The 25,745-nt window shown below is 33.6% G+C and overlaps 1 protein-coding gene across 1 annotated transcript in view; it reads right to left on the bottom strand.

Annotated features, from left to right (window-relative positions):
- Nucleotides 1–1,715: 1,715 nt before the first annotated feature.
- The window catches only part of LOC145678538 (uncharacterized), a gene marked incomplete in the record, with an annotated part of 652,003 nt that continues 627,973 nt past the window's right edge, over nt 1,716–25,745 (bottom strand). Inside the window, 3 exon segments of the mRNA XM_081748800.1 lie at nt 1,716–1,968; nt 12,957–13,106; nt 17,275–17,391. Of these exon segments, the coding sequence (XP_081604926.1) occupies nt 1,943–1,968; nt 12,957–13,106; nt 17,275–17,391 (293 nt within the window).

Raw genomic sequence — 25,745 nt, 5'->3', positions numbered from 1 at the left:
TTTTATCTTATCTGTATCGATCACTGTCGTTGCTTCATAATTCAATTCAATGGGATGCTGAACATAAAAGTACACCTCCAGTGATTTCAAAAATAAAAAATAGCCCTCAAACAAACAAAAAAAAAGAAAAGAAAGAAAGAAAAGAAAAAAGAAAGAAAAAAAGAAAAATGGCTAACCATGTTTTATACCTGCTATTCTTAACATTAGTAAGCATTTTCCGCGCAAGTTGACATTAGTGTGTCAAATTTCAGGGTATATGAGTCGCAGCGTGTCAGGTCTAACATAATTTAATAGATTACAGTTGAAGCTAATAGACGTAAAAAATGAGTGAACTTTCCTGAAAATGGCGCTACGTTTTACAATTGAATCACTGATTTGCTCGCTTCCAATTTTTTGTTATTTTTACCATATTACTTTAGTTAGGGTTATCCACCTAGAATATATGTCATCGTTATAAATTTCATAGTGACCTGTCTATACAGTAAATGTTGGTCCTCATGTTGTTCAACTCCACCACTTCTTTCGTTGTCATTCTTTGGTGTAGATTAAGAATATGGAGACACTATTTCTTAGGTTTACTAGTAAAATCTATAGATTCGGAAAGAAAGAGTAACATCTAAGGAACTTCATTACTAGCGCAATATGGCAGAAATAGTCCAATCAAGTGTGCCTGTAAGTGAAGTAATACAGTAGAACTACAACTATAGTGTCATTTATGTGTAATCTACTGTACAGGAAGCATTTATACCCAATTTGAATTTTCTCCCAAAGTAGAGCCATATTATTGTAAATAGCGCTCCCCTTAGTATCTTCGGTGTCCTAACGCTCTTGCAAGTTGCCAACTTTCGCTTGCAATAAAATTCCTACGCTACTTCGCAACAGTGTCGTCAGCGCCCTAACCACCAGTGCTACTATTCTTCCGGGGGATTAATAAATAGAACATCACCAATAGTTTAGTGGGTTTTTTGCTGTTACGAGTTTATTGTGCACATGAGACAACACTAAATATTGCATTTACGCTCCGCTCTTGTTAATCTGCGCGTGAAAGTTCGGAAATGACAAATATTTGCAGGTACGGCAAAGCTGTAGCTGTTGGCATACATAAAAGAAACTGTCACGTTTTGGTTATCCCATATTGTCAATCTGTACGATATATTTATCTTTAATATAATTGGAAAGTCATTCATAAAAAAAACATGTTTATTTTTTCTATTACGCGAAATTCTACCTTTTGATATCAATATTCCATGTTCCACCACGATGAGGCGTTAAAATCAAGCGCAGGTCGAAAGATCATTTGACGAAGTGTACACTATTTAGTGTGCATTCCATTTGTAGACTTCGAGTGTGCATCCTCGAAGTGTGCACTATGCACTTTTGGACACGGAATTAGTATTTACTTTTTATAAATAGTGTCTCGATAATTTAAAAGGAAGTGTTGTTTGGTACCTCTTTAAATATCACTCTCATGAATATTTGGGTTGAAATTTGTTGTCTTTCCTATATCTACTATTCATAGTAAGCTGTAATAAATACATACTCACCTTCATTGGAGTGTTCAAAACGTAAACAAGGTATGTAACTGAAATGTACTCTCCTTTTTGTTATGTTTTAATCATAAATTATAAAATATCTTAAAATAAAACATTAATGTAAAAATCCTTAACTTTGAAACTAAAACAATATCCTTATATTTTAGTGTTTTATTTTGCACTTATATACACGGAACATTACGTATTATAAAAGCTTTCGAGTTTTCATTCCTTAATGAAGCAAAAGACATGCCTCGAGGCTTGTGTATTACATAACTATTTGGTACTTGCTGTTACATTCCATTACAACTATTAGCAATGGATAATTGTTATAATCTATTATAAATATATTGAACAATCGTGCAGCGATTATTCATCAAAATACTAATTTAAATTTCCAATGTAATACATTATCCATTTTTCCAAATTTCTGAATCTGAAAGACAAAAAAAGACAAAAACGATTAGATAAATATCTGAACTAGTAAGTGATAATACATCTTATGTAGCGTTGGTGCTATAAGAGACGTCAAATTGCAAACTAACCACTAAAATGATAGTAATTTTAGAGTTATGACAGTACGATTGCTTTGTTGACTCATTTCTCCCCTCACTCCCTCATAACATTGGAAATATTGGGTTTTACTATTTTTGAATAGATATTTTTAGTAATTTATAAGCAATGCTGTCCGTTATATGAGTAGGAGTGAATTTATATAGAGCAAAACAAGTCAATTCCATTGCATTATCATTTTCTGAGTCCGTGTCTTCCAAAACTTCAAAATAAAAGTATTTGTTAACAATAATGGGAAATTACTTTCAATGCACAAATAAAACCGTGGAAAATGGAAATAGAAATTATTTCGACCCCACATGGTTATTTAAGTACCACTAATCTCCTATTCGAGGACTATCAAAACCGGTTACACCTTGCCCACCCCATGTTTCCTAATCCACTTTGGGAAAGGAACTTGAAATATATTGTAGTGTACAGTAGAGATAGTCTTTTTTCCCGAAGACCACCCAGTTTCCTTGAGTACTATTGAGATATTCTATGAAATATCCCGTGTGTACTTTTGAAATATTCCATCAAATTTCCCCACAACTTATGACTTGAAGAGTGTTTTCCATTCATATCTATTGCTATATTTTGTTTGGAGATTAGAAAGAATATTTTAGCATATGCAGCAGTTGGTATTTGATCGGTAAATTCGATGTTATTTTCAGTCAGTAACTTAATTTTTAATTTAATGATTGCGTTTATGTTACTGAACAAGATTAGATTTTATCTTGTAAAGGGTATGGTAAAGGCATTCAGAGTTAAAGTCATAGAAACTTGATAAGAATATATATGAAAATATATATAGATAAAAATTAAACCTTCAACTCACATCGTTAGATTTAATATTTTCATAAAGAACAAAAATTAATAATTACAAAAGTTTTTAATAATAAACGCAGTTGGCGATTGGTTCACATCATTAACTTCAAATATTAAGCACAATGACAATAGGTATTTTGTTTGCTCCATAGCAATCTGATATAGACATAATACTTAAACTGTGAATTATATTAAGCAGCTGTAACTTCCGTGTCCAACAATTCGAACATGGTGCAATGAACAGACAAATTATGTAACTCTATCACTTAAGTTCGTTACTTTATGAACAGGAACCAAAAAATCAGATTGGAAGAAGTTAAACACAATTATTTTCTTAAAATTGGAAACCCTTATCTCTATAAAATTTAATCATCTTTAAGCAATATTTTCGAGTACCGCTCAACGGGGTTAGAGACAAATATCTACTGTGATCCAGTTTCTTTCCTGTTTAAGTTCCCAAAGGTTCTCCTGCAAAGAAAGTGTTCAATGTTAGAAATAAATGGTAGTCGCTGGATGCATGTAGAGGCGTTATTTTGTCGAGGGTATGGGGTAATCAGCATTTGACTTTAATATATGTACCCAAGTACTTCTTATAATAAATTCCATAACAGTATATTAATGAGAAATGATAAAATTGACGTGTATCGATGAAGAATTTTTCCGCCCAAAGAAACGCTAATATTACTTTTTCGGTGTAAGGGTTAGAAACGTGGATGGAGAAAAAGTTGAATTCCCTCCAATTTTTGAATTTTTGAATCTAAAGAGACAACATGAGCCCGAGAATTGTCATCTTGTGAAAATCACAACTTTTGGATTCTCTTAGTACTTCCAATGCCTTGCAAGTCCAAGTTCAGCCCACACGGCAATGGTGAGAGAGAAACAGTAGGCCTAAAATGTCAAAATAACCGAGATTAGTGTAGAGGCAAGGGTTTATGGGATAGCTAAAAGAATTGGCGACAGTCCAGATGACATTTAGCCGTAAAGGCGTTGCCTGTCGTTATTTATTCTACTCATTTGTGCGTTTTCATTGTCATTTATTGTACACAGTTCATTATGTTCAATAACATTGCTTAAATATTATTCTTTCCGCACGAAGCTGGAATCCTCTGCTAGTACTTTATATTAGCAAACATAAATAAATAAGCTTGAATAAAAAAAAAACACAGAATAAAAAGTTTCATTCAATTCCAGACTTTATAGTTAACCTTTTATAATTCAGTTCATCTTATTCATTATATGCATTGATCACTGTATTAGTGTTACCTAGAAACTAGAATTTTGTTCAATAATCAATTAGGTAATACCATAAACTATCACAAGTACCCTGCTTTGCACAGAAGAATGTTGTTTCTGGCCAATATTTCAAAAGAGCTCCTTCGTGGCTAAGCCGTTGGTGTAAGCGTCTTTGGCGTGGGAGACTCGGGTTCGGTTCCCGGCTTGAGCTCATGTGGTTCGGATTCCACATTAACCAGTAGGCCACGTCTCATATAGTCTCGCTGCTGAAAGGGACGTTAAACTCAAAATTAATCAATCAAGAATATTTCAAAAAGTAAAACTGAATGAAATTAATAAATAAGATCAATGCTTTAGGGTTTTAATTGTCAGTAAATAAGGATCTGAGTAGAATAAATAATGACAGGCAACGCCTACGGCGTAAAAGGTAAATAATTGAGAATGTTAAATTACCAAGAACAAAAATTGGCATTGATCGTGTCAATTTCCGGGCTAGTTAAGATGCACGTAGTAATAGGGCTTGAGCATATCTCATTTCGCCTTACTTTTCTTTGATTGGCTGACAGACGTAAAGTAACTTGATCACGTGATATAACGTCATAGGAATCAATGCCCTATCAATTTTGGCAGTCGGACCTTGGCCCGCTTCTAAATATTTGGAGTGATATCTAGAACAATCACCCTTAAATATCGGGAATTTCGAAACTTAGCACGGTCGCATAGAGCCGGCGTATGTACCTATAAATTTAGGAGATACATCTCGATTCCATTTATGGATAAAATATTATCCAAAATTGAAATTTCGGAAAATTTTGACTTACTTTATCCTATTTGATGGGGCGTTATTACCTTATACGGTTACCATGGTTATGAACTCAGGTATATCATCTTTCATACATAATGTGTCCATTGCTGCACAGCTGTTAATTTTTTGCAGGTATACCTAGAAACAACCCTTAAATTTAGGAATTGTAAAAAAAAAAAAAAAAACAGTAATTGATAAATGTTGTCTAGGATCCTAAAATATGTCATTCTAAATTTTGGTGTTCCATTTCGTTCCCTTTTATGTGCATAAAATTGCAAAATTTAAAGTTTCGAAGGTTTCTATTTTCCCCTTTGATAATGTTTATTACTTTATAAGGTCATACAGGAAGTGCAGAAGATTGTTGGCCTTACCTTTGATTGGGAGTTATCACGTTATATGATAATACGGGTGAATATAGATGTCCGTTTGGGGGGAGTACTTAGAACCACCTCTTAAATTTGGTAATTGTCAAAAACACAATAGCTGGTAAATATATTTTCTAAGACCCAAATTACTTTACGTTTTGGTTGCTCATCTCGTTCAGTGTCATGGATATAAAATTAAAAAATGAAATTTGTTGGTTTGGACTTACTGTATCCTCTCTTGATAAGGCCTTATTATCTTATATGGTTATTGGTGTGTATATAGAAGTTTATTGCTTTCTATAAGACATTAGTACATTGATGTTCTTCTCTAATTTTAGAAGAGTACATGAAACAAATCTTTAAATTTGGCAATTGTAAAAAAATAAAATTTGATAAATGTTCTCTAAAACTCAGATATACACCAGTTTAAATTTCGTTAGTCGTCCTTATTCCTTTTGTGGGTGAAAATTTGCAGATATTAGTACTGTCACGTGGTCACTTATTGAGCCAATTTATGTTCATCAATAAGTGTTTAGAACGTGTCTGTTTTGATGCTACATTCTTACAATTTGGGAGGTTTAGATAGGATTACTCCTTAAAATTGGGATTGTCGAAAAACATTTTGTAAACCGTCTCAAGGACACACACACACACACTCTCTCTCTCTCCCTCTCTCTCTCTCTCTCTGTATATATATATATATATATATATATATATATATATATATATATATATATATATATATATATATATATAAAATTTTCTTTATGTCCTACGACTAAATAATTACCAAAGATTAAAAATTTGGAGGTTATTGATCTAATGTACCTTCTTAGATAACGTTTTACCACAACATGTAATTATATGGTTAAGCACAGGGTCAATTCCCTTTTTTTATTGAACTTAGGCACATTGATGAACTCCTATTAAATTTTGGTAAGGACATAAAGTTTAAATTTGAGAATTGTGATAAAACAATTTGGTTAACGTTCTCTAGACCTTACTATAACCTTAATTGGTATCACTTATTTCATTTAATAGGTAAAAAATAATTTTAAAAAAATCAAAATTTGGAGGTCTTTAACTTCTTATATCCTGTTCGATAACGCTTTCGTATATTATATGGTTAATAGATGAGTACAAGGGTTCATCCTCTTTCATGGGATTATGATACATTAATGTTTTCCTTTTAAATTTGGGAGAGGACCTCTGAAAGTTTTGAATTTTTAAACAATGTTTATATTGGTAAATGCTCTAAAAGACTACTTTAGATTTGGTTGGTTCTGTATAAACTATTTTTATGGATACAAATTTTTTTATGGATATATATATATGGATATATATATATATATATATATATATATATATATATATATATATATATATATATATATATATATATTGGTAAATTAACACTTGATATTTGGCGGAAATACAAATTTTGATGAGAAAATATACGAGGTAGGATCAAATGAAAACCTTAAAAGTGCAATAAGTATTAGAATGTAACAATGGAAAGGAAATCTTACCTCTTATTTTTCAACATAGTCCCCTTGATGTTCAATGCAAGTATTCCACCGTTTCGGAAGTGCTTGGATACCTCGGTGGAAGAATTCTTTTGATCGAGATTGTAGCCACTCGTGCACCGCATTTTTCACCTCTTCATTAATATTGAAATGTTTGCCGCCCATCGCTTCATTGAGTGGTCCAAACAAATGAAAGTCACTGGTGGCAAGGTCTGGTGAATAGGTTGGATGAATGAGACAATCAAATTTGATGCCATCGATAGTCTGAACGATCAAACGGGCAGTATTCAGTCGGGTGTTGTCATGCTGTAGGAGTACTCCTGAGGACAAAAGTCCTCGCCGTTTACGCCTGATTGCAGGGCGAAGTTGATTTTTTTTTAGCATGTTTGAATACGAGGTACTGGTTACTGTCACTTCTTTTTTCATGTACTGTTCCAAAGTTATTCAATTAGAATAAGAGAAGGGAGTGAGCATGACCTTTCCTGCTGATGGTTGTGTGCGGATTTTTTTTTTTTTTTGTTTCGGCGAAGGGCTATGCCGAAATTCCTTGCTCGCTTTCTTGGTTTCTGGTTGATGATAGTTAACCCAGGTCTCATCGCCTGTAACAATCCTGTCCAGAAATGCATCACCCTCGGCGTTGAAAAGACGCAAAAGTTCTTCACAGGCGTCGCAAAAATTCAGCAGTCAACTGACGTGGAGATCCATCTTGCCGATACCTTATTGAAATGCAGAACATTATGCACAATGTGTTGAGCTGAATCAAAGCTAATCTTGTTTATTGTTGCGATTTATTTCAGGGTAATACGCGTGTTGTCCTTCACAAGCTGTTCCAATAGCGCAATGTTGCCGGTCACTACGCGGTGAGCCTCTCCCGGTCGAGGAGCATCCACACAGATGTTACGTCACGTTTAAACTTCCTACACCACTCGTATACTTGCTGCAAGGACAAACACGAATCACCATACTTTGCTGCCATTCTGCGATGAATTTCAGTTGGTTTCACACCTTCACTACTCAAAAACCGGATCACCGAACGCTGTTCTAATGCGGTGCATGTGGTCAGTGAGGCAGTAATCTTGAAACTGCTCATGTGCTGGCGCTTGTTTGACTAGACTCTTCTGCCACCTACTGAAGAAAGAGAATATGTTAGAAACAATATTGCCAACATTCAAAGCAATAGCACAACATTTGAAATTTATAATAAACTTTTAATTTGATCCTCCCTCGTATATTAGTATGAAGTACAAAGTTTTAATATCGTGCTTAACATTTACTACGAACATTATTGTATTCTTATATTAAAATACAAGATCTCATCGACTTTCTCTGAACATGAGTACCTTCAGATTGGAATTGTCAAAGATAAATAAAAATTCGTAATTGCTCTCTGTGATAGGTAAATTTGGATGATCCATCTTGTGTCCTTTCATGTAAAAAATACCAAATTTCAAATTTGATACCTAATATATCATCTTATCACTTTGAAACTTAAGAACAAATCATATTCAAAAGTGGTTGATGTAAAATGTTAGCACTTGAAACCTGATAGACATTTGTATAGACATTTTAATATAGACACTGATTAATATCGATTTATTTGAAACAATGACAATTTAACTCTTTATACTTTAGTCACAAAGTATAGTTTAAAGTTATTGGTGGAAATTTAACTTTAATGAGATCCGATTGGTTAAACTAATTTCATATTTTGGACTAGAAACCTCTATACACCTGTATAACGGTATAAGGAAATATGGCCTCATCAAATATAATAAAATATGTCAAAACTTCCGAAATTTGAATACCAGCATTTTTTTAGACACGAAAAGAAAGATGAACCCTCAAAAATTACAGACCTACATACATCGGTCGTATGTTACCATATTAAATATTTAAATTTGGCATTTTCCGAAATTTAAGTGAATGGTCCATGTACCCATCCCAAAATTCGTAGTGGTCTAAAGTATATCCGCCAAAATCAAAAGGCATTGAATCCTATGACGTTATATCACGTAATCAGATTACATGACGTCTCTCAGCCAATCAGAATAAAGTGAGATCGAGTGAGATATACGTCGGTCTCTACTACTTACGTTCTTCATTAAACTTCAGCCCAAATATCATTGACATTGTGACTAGCTCTTTTAGTGACCCCGTAAACACTGCATTTGACATTAGCATCGGTCGATTTCTATTTCTTTTATGTATCAATTGTTTCCCATAAGTTAGGGCTGATTCACTCCATAATCTTTTTTTCAGCTATATTCTCTTCGAGACTTTGGTCTCGTTGATAAAGTTACTTACTGTATATGTGTGCCAAGTCAACGTTGTGGATTAATATAGTGGTCGACTAAATAAATAAATAAATAAATAAACATGCAAACAATGATCGATTTTTATACATAAGAGATGCTTACGACACATTTCGATATCCTCATCAGACCCATCACTACCACTGTGTGGCGTGAGTCTACTGACCACAGCACCGATTGCTACTTTTGTTCTGTGAAGGTGAAAGATTTCAACAGTAAGAACAGGGCTAAAATTGCTTACCCAACTACAATTCCATCCGTCAGTTTATCAGTATCCCATGGTCCTGACATACCTGTCCCACAGCCACTAGATAAATTAAAAGAAGCCTCTTCCGAATCTTCTAGTGACAACAATGACGATTCAGACTTTGACCCACAATAATCAACAGAGCCCATACTTTTCGAACAGAGTGGTTTAAATGATTTAGTTTGTGACCTGGGTCTCACAAAGGAATCTTCCGAACTACTGGGATCACGACTAAAGGAGAAAATCCTGTTGATGCCTGAGACGACGTACTATTGGTACAAGCATCGTGAACAAGAATTTGCTGCTTTCTTTTCTACAGAAGATAATATAATATTTTGCAACATTGCGGAGAAAATAATAATTAGGATCGCCTGACTATGGTCGATCCCAATGGAGACTTTTCATCGATGCTTCCAAGCGGAGTTTGAAGTGTGTACTCCTACAAAACGGAAACAAGCTAGCATCCATTCCACTTGCTTATTCTGTTGCCATGAGAGACAGCTACGAAAATCTTGATTTGATGTTGAACAAGATAAAGTACTACGAACATCAATGGCAAATATGTGGGGATTTTAAGGTCATTGGTTTTCTGTTGGATCGACAGTCAAGCTATACCAAATTCCCATGCTTTCTGTATGAGTGCGACAATGGGCAAGGACAGTCCACTGGACTCACAAGGAATGACCAGATAGGCAGTGGAGTGTTGATTCGAAAAACGTACAACGCGCAAGTCTTGTTAATGCACATAATATACTGTTACCTCCCCTTCACATTAAGTTTGGCTTAATGAAGCAATTTGTAAAGGCTCTAGATACTGAAGGTGAGTGCTTCAAATATCTGTGTCAAAAATATCCTGGAATCAGTAATGCAAAAATTAAAGAAGGCATCTTGGATGGGCCATATATTAGGAAACTTTTTGGTGACGCAAAGTTTGAAAATGTCATGAACCAGAACCAGCGTTCAGCATGGCAAGCTTTCCGAGATGTAACGAAAAACTTTCTTGGCAACAGAAAGAATCCAAACTTTAAAGACATGGTGGAAAGAATGCTAGTGTGTTTTAAACAATTGGGTTATAACATGAGTTTGAAAATGCATCCGCTGTCTTCGCATTTGGACTATTTTCCAGACAATCTAGGAGTCGTGAGTGAGGAACAAGGAGATAAATTTCATCAGAACCTCGAGGAACTCGAACGTCGTTATCAAGGAAAGTGGAATTGCAACATGCTTGCAGACTACTGCTGGTTTTTGTGGAGAAAAAATTTTGCCACTAGCCACAAGCGGGAAGCGACAAGACGCAGTTTCTCAGAGAAGAGGCGTAAAACCCACTAGTGTGAATTTTTTCTGGCATGTCGTGACCTATGGGTGCATTATTTCCTCCTTTAAAATTTGCGCAGATGAAAGCACAAATTCAAAAACACTATGGAGTTTACGTTTCCTTGCTTTAAGAGTCTTACTGGTTTATGGTGAATGTTTATCCATAAACATTGCTTCTTTTTTTTATTTTCTTCCTTGGTTTGTTTCTAATATCGTGATTACGAGTTAACTTACTGTCGCATAGAGCGCTAGAAATACAGATTTAAGATATTAATATTGTTTATATTAGTAAGTGTACAAGTATTCGTAGCAGTGTTATGAATAGCATTAAATTATTAGATACATTGATATTGGCAATGTTAATATGCAATTTGCAAGAAAACCTGATGTGCAATGACTAAACCGATTTTTGTTCTGAATTCGGTACATCCGAAATATGAAACGTGGCATACTATACTTCATGCAATGATCCAAAAGTTAAAATTCGCTGGCTAGTGAATTAAACGTTTGTCATCGCTCATCAATCGCCATCAAAATTCCTAAAGTAAAAACTAATCCCGACGTGAATTCGATAAAAGAACCTCCAGATTACTGGCCACCACTGAACCACGATCACTCCACTGTAAATTATTCGTCTTTGGTCTGGTTACGTTAGATTTCTTTACGTCCGCTTGCAAAGTTGTATATTATTTTTCTTCGTGTCAAAAAGTCTTTCGTATTTCTTTTATGATGATATAAGTTAATAATCTTCGGCAAAGTTATATTAATAGCATGAGTTGTTCTTAAACCTTTGGTTCAAAAGTTTGTTTCTTTTCCACACGAAACTGCAGAAAAGGCATGAATTCTCATACTCTGCATTTGTTTCAAAGCAGGCGCCTGAACCTGGTCAAAGACTTACATCTGCCACTATACATTCACCATGACATTGTTAAAATTCTTTATATAATATGATGTACTCTACTTTAACACGACTGACAAAAGGTTTGATACGTTAACTCCCACAATTACACTAGTGGACATCTTGTCACTATTGTTATGATTAATTTATTGCGCATGTGTTTAATGCAGTGTGTCGTAGACTGTAACGTGAAGAGAACAATGGATAAGGAGTTGTTAATATATCTCTCACATCTTATTTGTACGGCTACATGTTCAATCGAAGATGATTTTCAAAAAAAATAGCAATTGATTACGTCAACTGAACCAGTGTTCTGCACTTTGGCCTCTCCGTTCTATATTACAAAATACATTTTTAATATGTAGGTCACATAAATTTACTCTACTGAAGTGTTCGGAGGAATGGTCTTAGTAGAAACTTATTCAAGTCTTTCTTTGAGAGTCAGGGATATTATTATTTTACCTCATGCATTTTAATTTCCGGTTTCATATTTAATTGTAGATTTCATTTTTAAAATCTGATAGCAGTATTAATTACATATTTATTTCAGTTTCATTTACAGATTTATGTACAGCAGAATTTCTCATAAGTTACGTCATATTTATTAGTAGATAATTACCCTCATTCTTTTGGCATTTTACGAAGAATCTTTACGTCATTATTTAAATTGCATACATTTCTACGAATTTCTGTTCAGAAAGAATTTATTTTTGCTCCAGTAATATTAATGTAGTTTAGGAATATTATCATATGTGTTTCAACTAACACAGCATATCATATATGTGTTTCAATTTAAGTAATATCATAAATTCGTATGCAAGTAAATTGAATAATATACCATTTTATATTTCAACAGCTTAATTCGACAAATACTTATTTAATTGATACTTTAACGAATATGTAAAGCTCTCGAAGCAATAAAAGAAGTATTTATGAAAGGCTACCTACAAATAGAGTTTCTTATTCATTATTAAAATTTCCTGTATAAATACTATTAGTTTTTATGACAGACTGTGATAAAAGGTAAGTTTCTCAGCATACTAATATTGCAGCTTTTCCTACTCGTTTATCAATTTCTTAAACTACAATTTCTCAAGACTTTAACATATTGTAGTTCACTTGCGAATATGTGAAAAACGTTATTCAGGTACGTCTTAAACATACAACTAATCCGCATTACTTAAATAATCAATTACATTATAACTTTTGTTTAGTATTCGAAAAAGACATAAAATATGACTGATATATTAGGTATTTGTATCAGCTATTTGATGATACAAGTTACATTTCTTTCACTTCATGTAGAGTTTTTTTCTTAAATCCTGCTACTGTATCGATACTTACTGCACAATACAGGATTCTCATCACTTCCATCTCCACAATCTAGGTCGCCATCGCAAAGGTAACTACTTCGAATGCATCCTCCTGCATTACATTGAAGTTCTCCTGGTCCGCAATTAGATGATGCTCGTGGAGGTGTTGTATGTATGATAACTTAAGCAAAATCACATTTTAAATTTAGCCCTTAAATAATTATAATTATAAACATTTACTATTTAACTATTGTAAATGAAAAGCAGCTTGCTGTTTAAAAGAATATGCAATCTTAATTCGTACTAACTCTTCTGCAAAGCGAATGTATGTTTGAAAAACCTACACAGCACTATGTACTATATAACGATCATCAGTTAGACTTCAACTCAAACAAAGTTGCCATTGTAAGCGGCAGTTAGTATTCTCGGGATTCTCCAATTTTCTCAGACTTACTTCATTCCACCATTTCATTCACTACGATCACTTCCTTTTTCCTAAACATCTATGAATAAACATTGTCTATTAAACTAGAAGTTTCACTTCAAGTATATGAAATTAATTACTGTCTTCCACACCACATATATTGTTGAGACCCTGATAAGTAGTTTGAGGCATGACTCATCACATTTGCACATAGGTTTCAATTACGTGCTGTAAATTACCCAGAGGAGGAGATGGGCTCAGATCTGTTAATGATACCTTAAGGACGTTCAGTTGGGAGTACACTGGGTGTATTTAGAGGCAGACATTAAAATGAAATACTGTACACTCAAAGCAACATAAGACAAAAAATTGAAGTGTACAAGGACGATTGTCCTACTGAAAAGTGTCATTACTAACTTGAGAAATGATCCAGATGAATGACCTGTTGATAGCTAGAAGCGTCCTAGTGATTTCCATATGCAACAGCTTGTCCATTAGTGATCATTGCAAAGATCCCTATATCATAATGAGGAATGCATACATGTATGATATATTTATTTAAGGGAACTGAAATATTTGACGATGGCAATATGAAAAGACTGTTTTGGAGTCTTTATGTACTATATTATTATGCTTTAATAATATATGTGCCATACGTGATTTAAGTTATTCAAAATTTAGAGCAACTGAATAAACAGGTGAGATTAAGTCCTTTCTCAATTCGCTTCAGAAGTTAGAATAAATTTGATATTTCTGGAAAAAAATAATACTTTTAAATAAACCTTATTTGTGCAATATAATTTTAATTAGGTGATTATTTCTAGCCTATCAGCTTTAAACTAAATTGAAGCCTGAAAAATCCGCAATCTAACTTCCACAACAAAAATGAAGTCAATATGATAAGAGACATCCAATGTTTTGTCCATTTTTTAGAAATATGAGTCGTATTTTATATTTCTGCTATAATTAAACATTAGCTAAAGTTTTCTACACGTACATACACCATAATTATTCACTTTTAAAACTAAATGTAACTTCATGAACGCCTATTAGAACTTCTCTGAACATAAAAGTAGGAGAAGTAAAATACAATGGAAACTTAATTTATGGAATACTACATACTATCTGACTGGTTACGAAAATTTGTTTTCCTTATTATCGAAAACTAATATCCATTTGTAATATCAAATTAAGTCATTTGCATTAGCTAAGTGACTATTGAATAAACTGAATTCTAATTTAAGATAAGCAGACCATTATTCATGGAAAACTTGTACTGCTTAATTTAAACAAATAATGTGAAAGTTGCCAATCTTACATATGTATGTAGAATGCATTGTATTTTTATATATTTGGATTGTGATTTATCATGTTCACAACGATCTTCTTATTTTGAATACACAAGTTCAACAAAACTCACCAGTACATTATTATTGAATTGAGGGTGATGCAATTAAACTGGTGATAAGATTTAACAAATAGGGCTCTTGCGATCACATCCATGTTTATTTTATTAGCTAACCTTTCATACGCACTAAATGTGTTTATCTTCTGAGTTGTGGTAATTCCAGAAAACACTCTTAGTAACGCTTACTTCATTCGAAGTATTGTAAATAAAGTGTACGAAAGCAAACTTTTGTTTTCATCAAAAGTTCTTTACGAATTCTGCTTCTTGTGAAATTTTTTAGCATTTTGTTGTTGGCTCAATGATATCTGTTTTGTTATCATCTTGTATGTTTCATATAATAACAAAAGATATATCAAGAAGTCAATAACAAAATGATTAAAATGCCACAAGAAGCAGAATTCAGAAAGAATATCCGAAGAAAAGACACTTGCATTCATATTCTTTACTGACTTTACCTCGAATAAAGTAAGTCACTTAACGATAAAATATTGAATAAAAGTAATTTACATGTTATCATTAAAGATGCTGCCCTCAGCGAAACACCAACAAATATTAAACACATTACGTATTTTTCAATTTTATGTGGATGTGGACTAACATACATTGGACAAATGAGACATGCAATTATATACGATTAAATCAACCAGCGAAGTCAACATTTGGGCAACATGCAATAGAAGAGAAACATAATATTTTGTTTGAAAAGTCGTTTGGTGATATCTATAACCACTTCTGGATGTAAGACGTTATTTGAGAATCAATGGGAATATATTTATAATTTCACGATAAGAACGTTTGAAATTAAGGGAAATTTCGATTACCTTTTTACTATATTAATAATAGTAAAACGAAAGCTATAATAATAATAAGAAGAAATCAGTTAGTAGAATTTTGAATAAAACTGTAATTTTTAGCAATATTTGATTGCTAAGTACTGAAATAAAAATATCACAATATAAAAATTATAGTACTCCACATTATTTATATGAGAGATCCCTGAATTACAAAAACCGTCAAAACAAACTCAATCGGTGTCTAGGAAACGTCAGATAAATAAAATAAACACGGATAAAATATTAAGAGTATTGTTTGTTGAATTATAGTGTTTCCTTGAAAATTGTATGGAATATATAGTAATAGGATTGTCTGATCTTGAATAGTGAGCATAGGAATTAACAATCTTATATTTCTAAATTCATATTTAGAAATGTATATTCTAAATTCATATCTCTAAATTCATTCATATCTCTAAATGGATTTCTAAATTAATATCTCTAAATTCACATTAGAAGACGTAGAAGCAAATATCTAGTCCGATAATTAGCAAATTAGAGTAGAGTATCGTTTTAATTCTTTTTCTCTATAAATAAAGAGTTCACCAATAATTTAATTATTCATTTTTCCTTATTAATCCTTCATTTTTAGCGTCGTTCCATGGCTCCCGGCATACCATTGAGATACTCCTCAACCAACTGAATGAGCCTCACATAGAATCTGACGTCCAAGACTGCATATCTGAATGGTCTAACCTAGTTGGTTTAAGCCCTCCTGAAATAACGGGCAAAAGTTCGCAATCAATTTGGGACAAGCCAATCATCAAATTACATCAATCAGTGTTATTACAAGAAGCAGACAGTCAAGAGGATAAGGCTAGACTTCTCGCCTCCTCATCAGCAATTTCAGGTGCTTGGCTACAGGCATTACCTTCACACACCCTAGGACTGCACCTTCCAAACGAAAGTTTTCGTATTGCAATTGCACTTCGCCTAGGAGTAGAAATCTGTGAATCACACAACTGCTCTAAATATGGTGCATCAGTCAAGCAGAATGGTCTACACGGTCTGTCTTGTATAAGTAGCTCCGGAAGACATGTGAGGCATTCGAACGTGAATGACATTATCTGGAGAGCACTCACATCGGCGGAAGTTCCATCTGTCCGTGAACCTGTGGGGTGTAACAGATCTGATGGCAAAAGACCAGATGGCATGACGCTGGTATCATGGAAGAGGGGAAGGATTCTTCTCTGGGATTTCACCTGCTATGACACTTTCGCGTCATCTAATTTGACTCTTTCTTCATCTCGAGAAGGAGCTGTTGCAGCCCGCAGAGAATGCGAGAAAAGAAGAAAATATAAAGAGCTGCTCAATAGATACATGTTCGTGCCCGTAGCCATTGAATCGAGCGGCATTTGGGGTCTCGAAGGGCTCAATTTCATCAAAGAAGTAGGCCAACGTATAGCACACCTTACTGGTGACAAGCGGGCTACTACTTTTCTGATACAACGTATCAGCATAGCGGTTCAGCGAGGAAATGTGGCTTCCATTTTAGGTACATTACCTCATGGAAAATTATAAGAAGAGGTTTTTCTTTTATAACTAATTGTTCAGAATTTGCTGTTTATCAGTCTGTAAAAAAAATGTCAAATATGTTCCAATTTATAATTTAAAAAATATTCTATTTAAATTGTAATTTCTATGAAATAAAAATTAATTAAAAAAATTTAATTATTGTACTCACAGCAAATAGATTCATCACTTCGATCACTGCAGTCATTATCACGGTCACACACCCATCTATTGGAAATACATTTTCCAGAGGAACAACGAAACTCGTCTTCCTTGCATGTACGTTGTTCTAAGGTGGGAAACACATTGAATTAATGTACAAGGAAGAAAGAACATACACTTTATCCTATATTTCAGTTCGAAAATCAATATGAAATATCATAGATAAGATAACATTAGATGGATATAATATATTAAGAATTTCGTACTACCAACGAAAACATCTCTAAACATCAATGGAGTATCAGTTATAAAGTGATCTTAAAAAATGCAATCGAAACTAATAATACGTTTTGTGTTTGTTTATGACTGCAACAACGGTTTAGTTTCAAAAGTTTTATAAAATATCACCTTTGTCTATTTGTATCAACTTCTATGAACTTGTTGATTTCAGCTATTAGTCTCTCATAGAAAAATGCATTATTATAAGAACAATAGAATACGCACAAGTGACCGTTGCTCAAATTTCCATGCGATCAAAATTTTAGAAATGATATTCATTTACGTCTTAAACTTCTTTTTGTAGCTGAATGTTGCTTTTATCTTCAAGGGACATTAGAAAATATTTATTGGTTTCCTGCTGTTGATGTATAATGTATGACAAAGTGCATACTGATGTTTCAATAACGTGAGGTTATTATTGACGATTTGAGTGAATATGTATTTAGTGCTACTGTGATAGATCATATACATTAATTTGAAGTGGGGAAAGAACGAGTTGTACTTTTTAATTTATTTTTTAAATAGGATTTTCAACTTTAAGACTTTCACGTACGTATTAGAAAAAGTAAGTAATTAATTTCTTACTTTTAAATATAGACATTTGTCAAATGTTGAGATTGTATTTTTAAGTATGTCCTGATCGTGGTGAACCTTAAAATAAGCCTTCGGCGATTCAAGTTGCAGAATGCGTGGTTAGAACATTGGTTGTCTCATAATCGTTGTTGCAGGTTTCTCAGACTACAGATCACTTCTTCTTTGTTGGAGTATGTCCTGAACTATCACAAGAAAGAGGTCAATTCGAAAAATAAGTTCTCCCGTACTAAGGATACGACTTGAGATCTTAAACACGGCATATCCTGTAAACACTATAAAATTTTTGAGCACATGGTGATCAAGTACATTATCAACGCACTCACAATGTTAGGTGAACCTGGAAATATGCGTTCTCACACCAAAGGATTGAACGAAGTAATCGGTCGCCGGAGAATAGTAAATCACTAATGTGCTATTTTATATGTACAGAAAGCCTTATAAATAGATTTAAAAATGCATAGTGGTAGAAGCACAAAGAAACAGCATTATTCATTTTGAGACTGAGCTACAGACTCATATATTGCATCGCGTCTTTCTGAAAGGAAGTTAGAAACATCTTAATGAGTAATCATCGAACAGAAAAAGCTAGGTGTAAAAGTATCTCGCTGTCTTTTATAAACAACTGTGACCAATAAGTAGACCGCGGTGTATTGTTTGGGTAGCAAGTAGGCCGTAATTGTCTTGAACTTGAATTATTATACTTAAGTGGAATAATAGTTTTTTCTTTCTTCTCGGAACTAGCTATGTAATCTTATGGATAACATAAACTGCATTGTTGCATTTACTTATGAATAAAATACTTCCGTGATGTTGTGTATAGTCTGAGGTTTTCCATATCTAAACAAGCAATATTTACACTCGCCTTATTATGAATAAAGAATTAATTTTGTAAAATGTATTTCGCCGAAAATTTTCAATCATTCTTAATTTTGTTTGATGTAATTCTCACATTTATCTGGGATCTAATAAAATCTGCCTATATAAGCTCAACAGGCCAACTTTCGTAGTTTGCTATGTTATTTTAGACTTAGTGGATATAAACTATTTAGACAGATTTTATATTATTCACGCCGTACATGCAATTATTTTTTAGTGTTTCCTTCGAAGTTGTATCGCTTATATAATCAAGTTCTATTCAATTTATAATGAGACCTGAATTTTTTTATCGAATTGACGATGTAGCGTGTTGTTATTACTATTGACGAGTTGCCATTTTCTTCTTGTCTGTAGAACCACTGCCTTAATGTACAACTTTTGTTACTCTTAATTATTGGTACCTCGTACCCGATTAAATTGGGACAAAGTTTGTGAAAAATGTTTGAAATGGAACATAATATTTGCATACTTTCTGTTACGAAAAACTATACTGACTCCCAGACCTTAAGACAGAAGCCTTGATTCTAGATTATTATGCTCCTCTGAACCTCTTATAAGGTAAACATGTTTTCCCTTTATTTTATTACAAAGTAATATGAGTATTCACTAATAGAAGTAGATGATCTCGACATTGCCTCCAAGTACATATTCAAGTGACATATAGAAAAGAATCTTAAACTATATCTGAAAAAAATACAAAAATTAAACTTGGCACTCTATATGATACAGCCTGTGGAAGGTACATAGTGAAGGGCAAAGTTAAATAAACAAACAGAAGAGGTGAACAGATATATGGTCTAGGGGATAATGTAAAGTTTTTTGTACAAAGATTTCTTTTAACTCTTAAATTGACAAGTATTGGAAAATTCCCTTAAAATGATTTGATTTGTTGATTACTGTTGAAACACCTCATCGTGATTTCATAATTCTTGAAACTGTTTTATATGTTTTGGATAAAAATTACAAGAGGATGTTTATTCCCAGTTAACATTGCCCAGAAATAGCTGATAATATATTGTTAGTGGGAAACAATGCCAATAATGTGATCAATTATAATTAGAGGGGTAATTAGCAAGAGCTTCGTTGAAATATTTCCTCCGCAGGCCAAGAAACCACAGGAAAAAAATACTTTTCAGCAACAAGAGAAATAACGTTTGTGAAATACCGTAATTGATACTGAACGTTACTGTCTCCTGTTGGAGAAGATTTACAACTATCTGAACAAGTAATCTCCAAGCCATGTATTTGAATGTTGTATAAAGCTACAATGCCAACTAAACGATCACCTAACCCTTAAAAGCATTTCCCTTTTTACAACGTATTTTGCACTTTGGGAGCCTGACAGGCTCCTGTTCATTTTCGGTATTATAAAGCGATTGAGTATGATTAAAATATAATACAAACACTTGAAACATGCGCACATGTGTTCATTATGCGTGACCTGAGCATTACATGCACATACGCACCCCCATATATGTACGGGATGTCTCAAAAGTCCCCTGACATAGGATAACTCTGTTATTATCAGAGTTATAGGAAAACATAAGAGGGGAAACCGCCTCCAGATATGATGTTTTGAGTCTAAAGTGAAGAAATTCTTAAATCGGATGAGCCGTTTGGGCTGGACACTCTTTATGCGCCCAATGTTAAATGAAAATTGAACGTTGCAACTCACCTGCACCCACAACATAAATGAATGAAGTTACTGTCTTTTACGCTAACGTGTCGATGAACAGCTCCCATTCTAACAGTAACTTCATTCACTTATGTTGTGAGCCCAGGTAAATGACAACTTTGCATTTTCATTAAACATTGGGCGCATAAAGAGTGTACAGCCCAAACGACTCGTCCAATTAAAAAAATCCTTCACTTTAGATTGAAAACATCATATTTGGATACGGTTTCCCCTTTTACATTTTGTTGTAACTCTGATAATAACCGAGTTACCTTGTGTAAGGGGATTTTTGAGACACCCCGTGTATATATATACGCAAGTTTACAGGCCTTATCTTAGTACATACTTTATACGTATGAATATATGTAAGCAGAGGCATTTACAAACAATGAAGTGTTCGTACCTTATTTTTTATATTTACACACAATTCTGACAAACAAACAACATGTGCTCGGACCACACATTATTTTGACGTTTGTAACACACTACTTCTGTCTTTCTGTCTCTTGAGTGCGGACATAGGTGGCAATGCTTCCTCTTCGGTGCTCTGGGGTTGTAGGCCGGTTAGTTGGGACACCTATTCCCCATCTTCCTAAATTGACTCTTAGAGTTTCCCGCAAACTAGAGGATGGTGTGCTCTTCAACATTAAGGGTAACATCAATTCATATGCATATCCCTTGAAGAACATCCTTCTTCGATTTGCATTTTCGCGTTCCATTGCGGATTATAATTCATGAAAACAATAAACGAATTTAGTACAGCAACATCCAACATGTTCATAAAAACACCAAGGCCACCTTGTTTGTCTCTTGCTGAAATATTCTGAAACCAACTAGCCCATCAAGTGTACACCTCCTTTATTGTCATTATAACAGTTGATAATTTTCGGTTTCTTCTTTGTATTACTGTCATTAATTTTTGCGATGTTATGTATGGTGCTAATGAGGACAGCACTCTTGATCTTTTTGGACACGTATCTAACCGTGGTGACCTTGTCAGAAAAAGCAAATTAGGATGAATTAAAAGCCTCGACGTTTGGATTTTGATGATGTCATTTTTCAGGTAAATTCCAAACATTACAATAACAATGCAAGACAAACAGTAGATGTACTACGAATATACTTTTTGTTCTGTATGCCAGCGAAAAGCCAGCAGCCGTTAGAAGGTTGCGCCTTCTGTGCGGTCAAATAAATTGTAAATTGTACTACAAGTAAATCACCAGCATTACGAATCACCTACGAGAAAGGTGATAAACACATTTATAATTCGTTATTTGTCTACAGGATACTCAATGTTTTATATTGAGACAAATTAATATTAAATAATAAATATACTCATTTATAAGTATACTATTGCTAAAAGTGTACAATTAAATCAATGTTCATAAAATAAATAGTAATTCCATCTAGTGTTCTAACAAAAAACTTGTTTGAACAATATGTGTAGCTTCAAAACCAATTAATTTCAACAGGGGCCTCCGAGGTCCCCAAAGTGCAAATATGGGGAAAGTTAAATTAATAAATATATTTTGAGATAGAAAATAAGTACTCAAAGAATATTGTGTTCACAATGCAGCTCAAAACCCTGCCTAAGATGTCACAAAATTTCAGCTCTATTATGAAATATTTAGAAGAAAACTAAATATGAAATATAATCAGGGGGCTTCTCAGGACCCTATTGTGCTTTCAAAGGTTATCATTCGCACATATAAAGCAATAAAATGTTTAGTTATTTGTATGTAACAGGGACAAATAGAGAGTTAACATGGGTCGAATCCTCTCTTTTGAAATTGTTTTCTTAAAAAATAAAGAATCAGCAATTTACAGAGTATTGACGTTTCAATGCAAGAAACGTTTGAAGATATTACAGCTATGTAATATCGTACCACAGCTCCTTCTACTATTGTCTCTAACTTTTATCCCTACGTGGAAGCAAAATGTTCGGTTCCCGTCGGGAGCTCAGGTTGTTTCGCTTTCACATTAAGCACTAGGTACAGGTCATATATGACCTTGATGTTGAAAAAGACTGTAACAGAATACCGAACAGTCTAATGTTTACTCTTGAACAAAACGCAATATTGAAAGGTGTTCATACTAATTAGAAAATAATATTTTAGTATTTGGCGTAAGCAGGATCGTCATTTGGGGATAGCAGGTAGGTAATTGCTCTTACGTTCATAGATCCATATACATTTTAATCAATAGTATAATAATACACGTATGGTAAATATGAAACTGTATGTACATCGGAGATTATTGCCCTTATCAGAGAGTGTTCGAAATCCGAATTGATACTAGTGCTTGCAAGAGAATTATTGGGTACAAAACAAACGGTCCTTCAAGTATATCAATGATAACAGAAGTGTCGTTCCTGTGTGGGAAAGAGTAAGATGTAGTAAATATCAAATCTATCAGAAACTTGCATATTATAGAAAATGTTATCCTTTTCCCTTTCATATGGGTTTTTAGAATATGCTGAATCACATATTTTCAATGAATATAACGCGTAGCAAAGAGCAAATCTATTACTTAAGTTATTCTAATAATGGGCATTTTCGAAATATAGAAAATGACCATAATCTTCCTGAATATATTTCAATTTACACATTTCATTTCAGCACATTATCGACAATTTCTTATACAGTTCACAATACCGCGTTTTAATATTTTGTAGAAAAAAACAGATCTACAGAATATCAAACAGTTACTTTGAACAAATTGCCTCAAATTATGAATCATTTATGCAAGTTATGTCGATACCTTTTTGTAGTATAACAGGCAGGCAACTCCTTCCAATTACACATCAAACGAACAGCAACAAATGGTGGAACTATACATATTGGAAGTTTCCTCGTTGCCTTGATTTTTCAATTTGATATGCAATGTGGCTCATTGTTTGTTCTGCCCTGACTATTTAAAATTGATATATTAGTTGATTTCTTTAAAATAAAATAGTAAGGAAAGATATTGGTACTTCTTGTAGTTGTCTTGGGAACAACATTTAGAGTATTCTAATTATTGTGATTTACATGACAAACTACTACAAAACCGTGGACTCACAAGACATCAATTTCCGGTCAGATTTCGTGTTTGATCAGTTTAGAGACGTTCTGTTGATTTGTTCAAGACAATGCTTGTTCTTAACATGTATTTTTATTTTTCCAGTTATTAGCATGTTCTCTGAGTCGTGGGTTTCTGATCGGCTGTCTCTCCAGCTACTATTATTTGCAATATTTCCTCTGTACTATGTAACGATTAGAGATTTAGATATGTATTCCATAGTCTTTGCAGGTGTGGTCGATATTTGAAAATTATTTCCTACCCTGTAGAGTTCCTTTGCTAGCAACGGGAGGAACGTATGAGTGTCATGACACTGAGTAGTTAGGCACCACTGTCAACGGCATATCATCTAATTACTCGCCCTTCGTTTGGAAAGCAAAATCTGGACTTCACATAGTTGCTTTCGAAACGGGGTAAGTGCAACATCACCTAACTTGAGTCAACGAAAAGTCGAATGTGATATGTCGGGTTTAAGTTTTAATATATTAATAGTGATATTAATATATTAATAGTGGAAAATTTCAAGTTTATTAATTGTAAAGTTTATAAAGAAATTATACTTCATCAAATTCTTAATGAGAAAATTATTCATTTATTTGAATGTCTATACGTATGTTGTAAAGAATCTGTACTAAAATATCCGCGTTATTCAATTACCTTTGTACAACAGATTCAGTGTTCATCAAGTTGAGTTAAGTTTGAGTTTAACGTCCCGTTCAGCAGCGAGGCTATATGAGACGTGGACCTACTGATTAACGTGGAATCCGGACCATATGAGCTCCGCCGGGAATCGAACCCGGGTCTCCCACGCCAAAGGCGCGTACGCTAACAGCTTAGCCACGGAGGAGCTCAGTGTTTATCAAGTATAACACCTGTTTAATGAAGTTTAGTAACTAACATGTTTATGGAAGATCTCTTATTATCCAATAGATATTGTATATTGGTAAGTCTATTTGTTTATTTCTATAATCGCTATTAATATTTGTGATCATATAATTAATTTTATTATAAGAAATTCAATTTTGCATTTGCAAGAGATATTTTTGATTTGGATAATTTATAGGTAATTTTAGATTAACTGAATCATTAGTTTTCTTATAACAAAGACTTGCTTTCTCTTAGTTGGTTTTAGACTTAAATTTCATTATTATTTTAGATGAGAAATGAAATTCATTTGTTTGACGCTCCAGGAATAACAGGATGGCAGATATTATTCTGGAAATGCATAAACCACTAAGTTAAATTTTGATGGTTGTGGTTTTCTACGGGGAACGCATTGTACGGAAAATGTGGTTGCAGCAACCACAGGAACTTTGTCATCACTGTTAGTGGATAATCAAACTAAGAAAAATAAGGAAAATAAGGAAATCCGGAAAACGGATATTCTTCCTATCTCTATGTCGCTATGCCATCCTACCTATGTTGTGATACTCAAGTTCGTAACCAATCACGAATAAACATGTCAAAAAAATCACCATAAACTCAGCCTAATCTTACTACTCGATTGCCCGTTTCTTACCATTTACGTCAATTAACATTGTGTGACTGTATGTTCCGGCCAACACTCTATCCGAAAAATATATAAGAAAAATTTACAAAATTCGAGCGACACAATCCGACTACCAGCAGCCAAGGTTCGATCCGCGTGGGACGCCACCTTATAGATATGAGGTAAATATGTCTTTGATTTAGCTATTGACTAAGTTGCTATAATCGTAACTTCTTTTCCCCTAGACAACATTCTTTTCCTGTCATGGCTCAACTAACGTTTTAAAATCTTCTCGGAGCCATGACTTACAAACGTTCAAGATATAAATACTAGAACAGGTACCAATTGGCATACACATATTGCTAATCATATTGCTTTAGAGGATCTTTTGAATTATAAAGAATGAGCTATATCCTTTTCGAAATAATGTTTCTTTTTATTTAAGTCATCTTGTCCATTGCCAATTATTGTTCCTTTTCTTTCAATATTTTGCTTATTTTTATTTTAT

This window comes from Thermobia domestica, chromosome 2, assembly GCF_964235325.1.
Source record: "Thermobia domestica chromosome 2, izTheDome1.hap1.1, whole genome shotgun sequence".
NCBI classification, from domain to species: domain Eukaryota; kingdom Metazoa; phylum Arthropoda; class Insecta; order Zygentoma; family Lepismatidae; genus Thermobia; species Thermobia domestica.
This window is presented reverse-complemented; position numbering and strand designations above follow the sequence as displayed.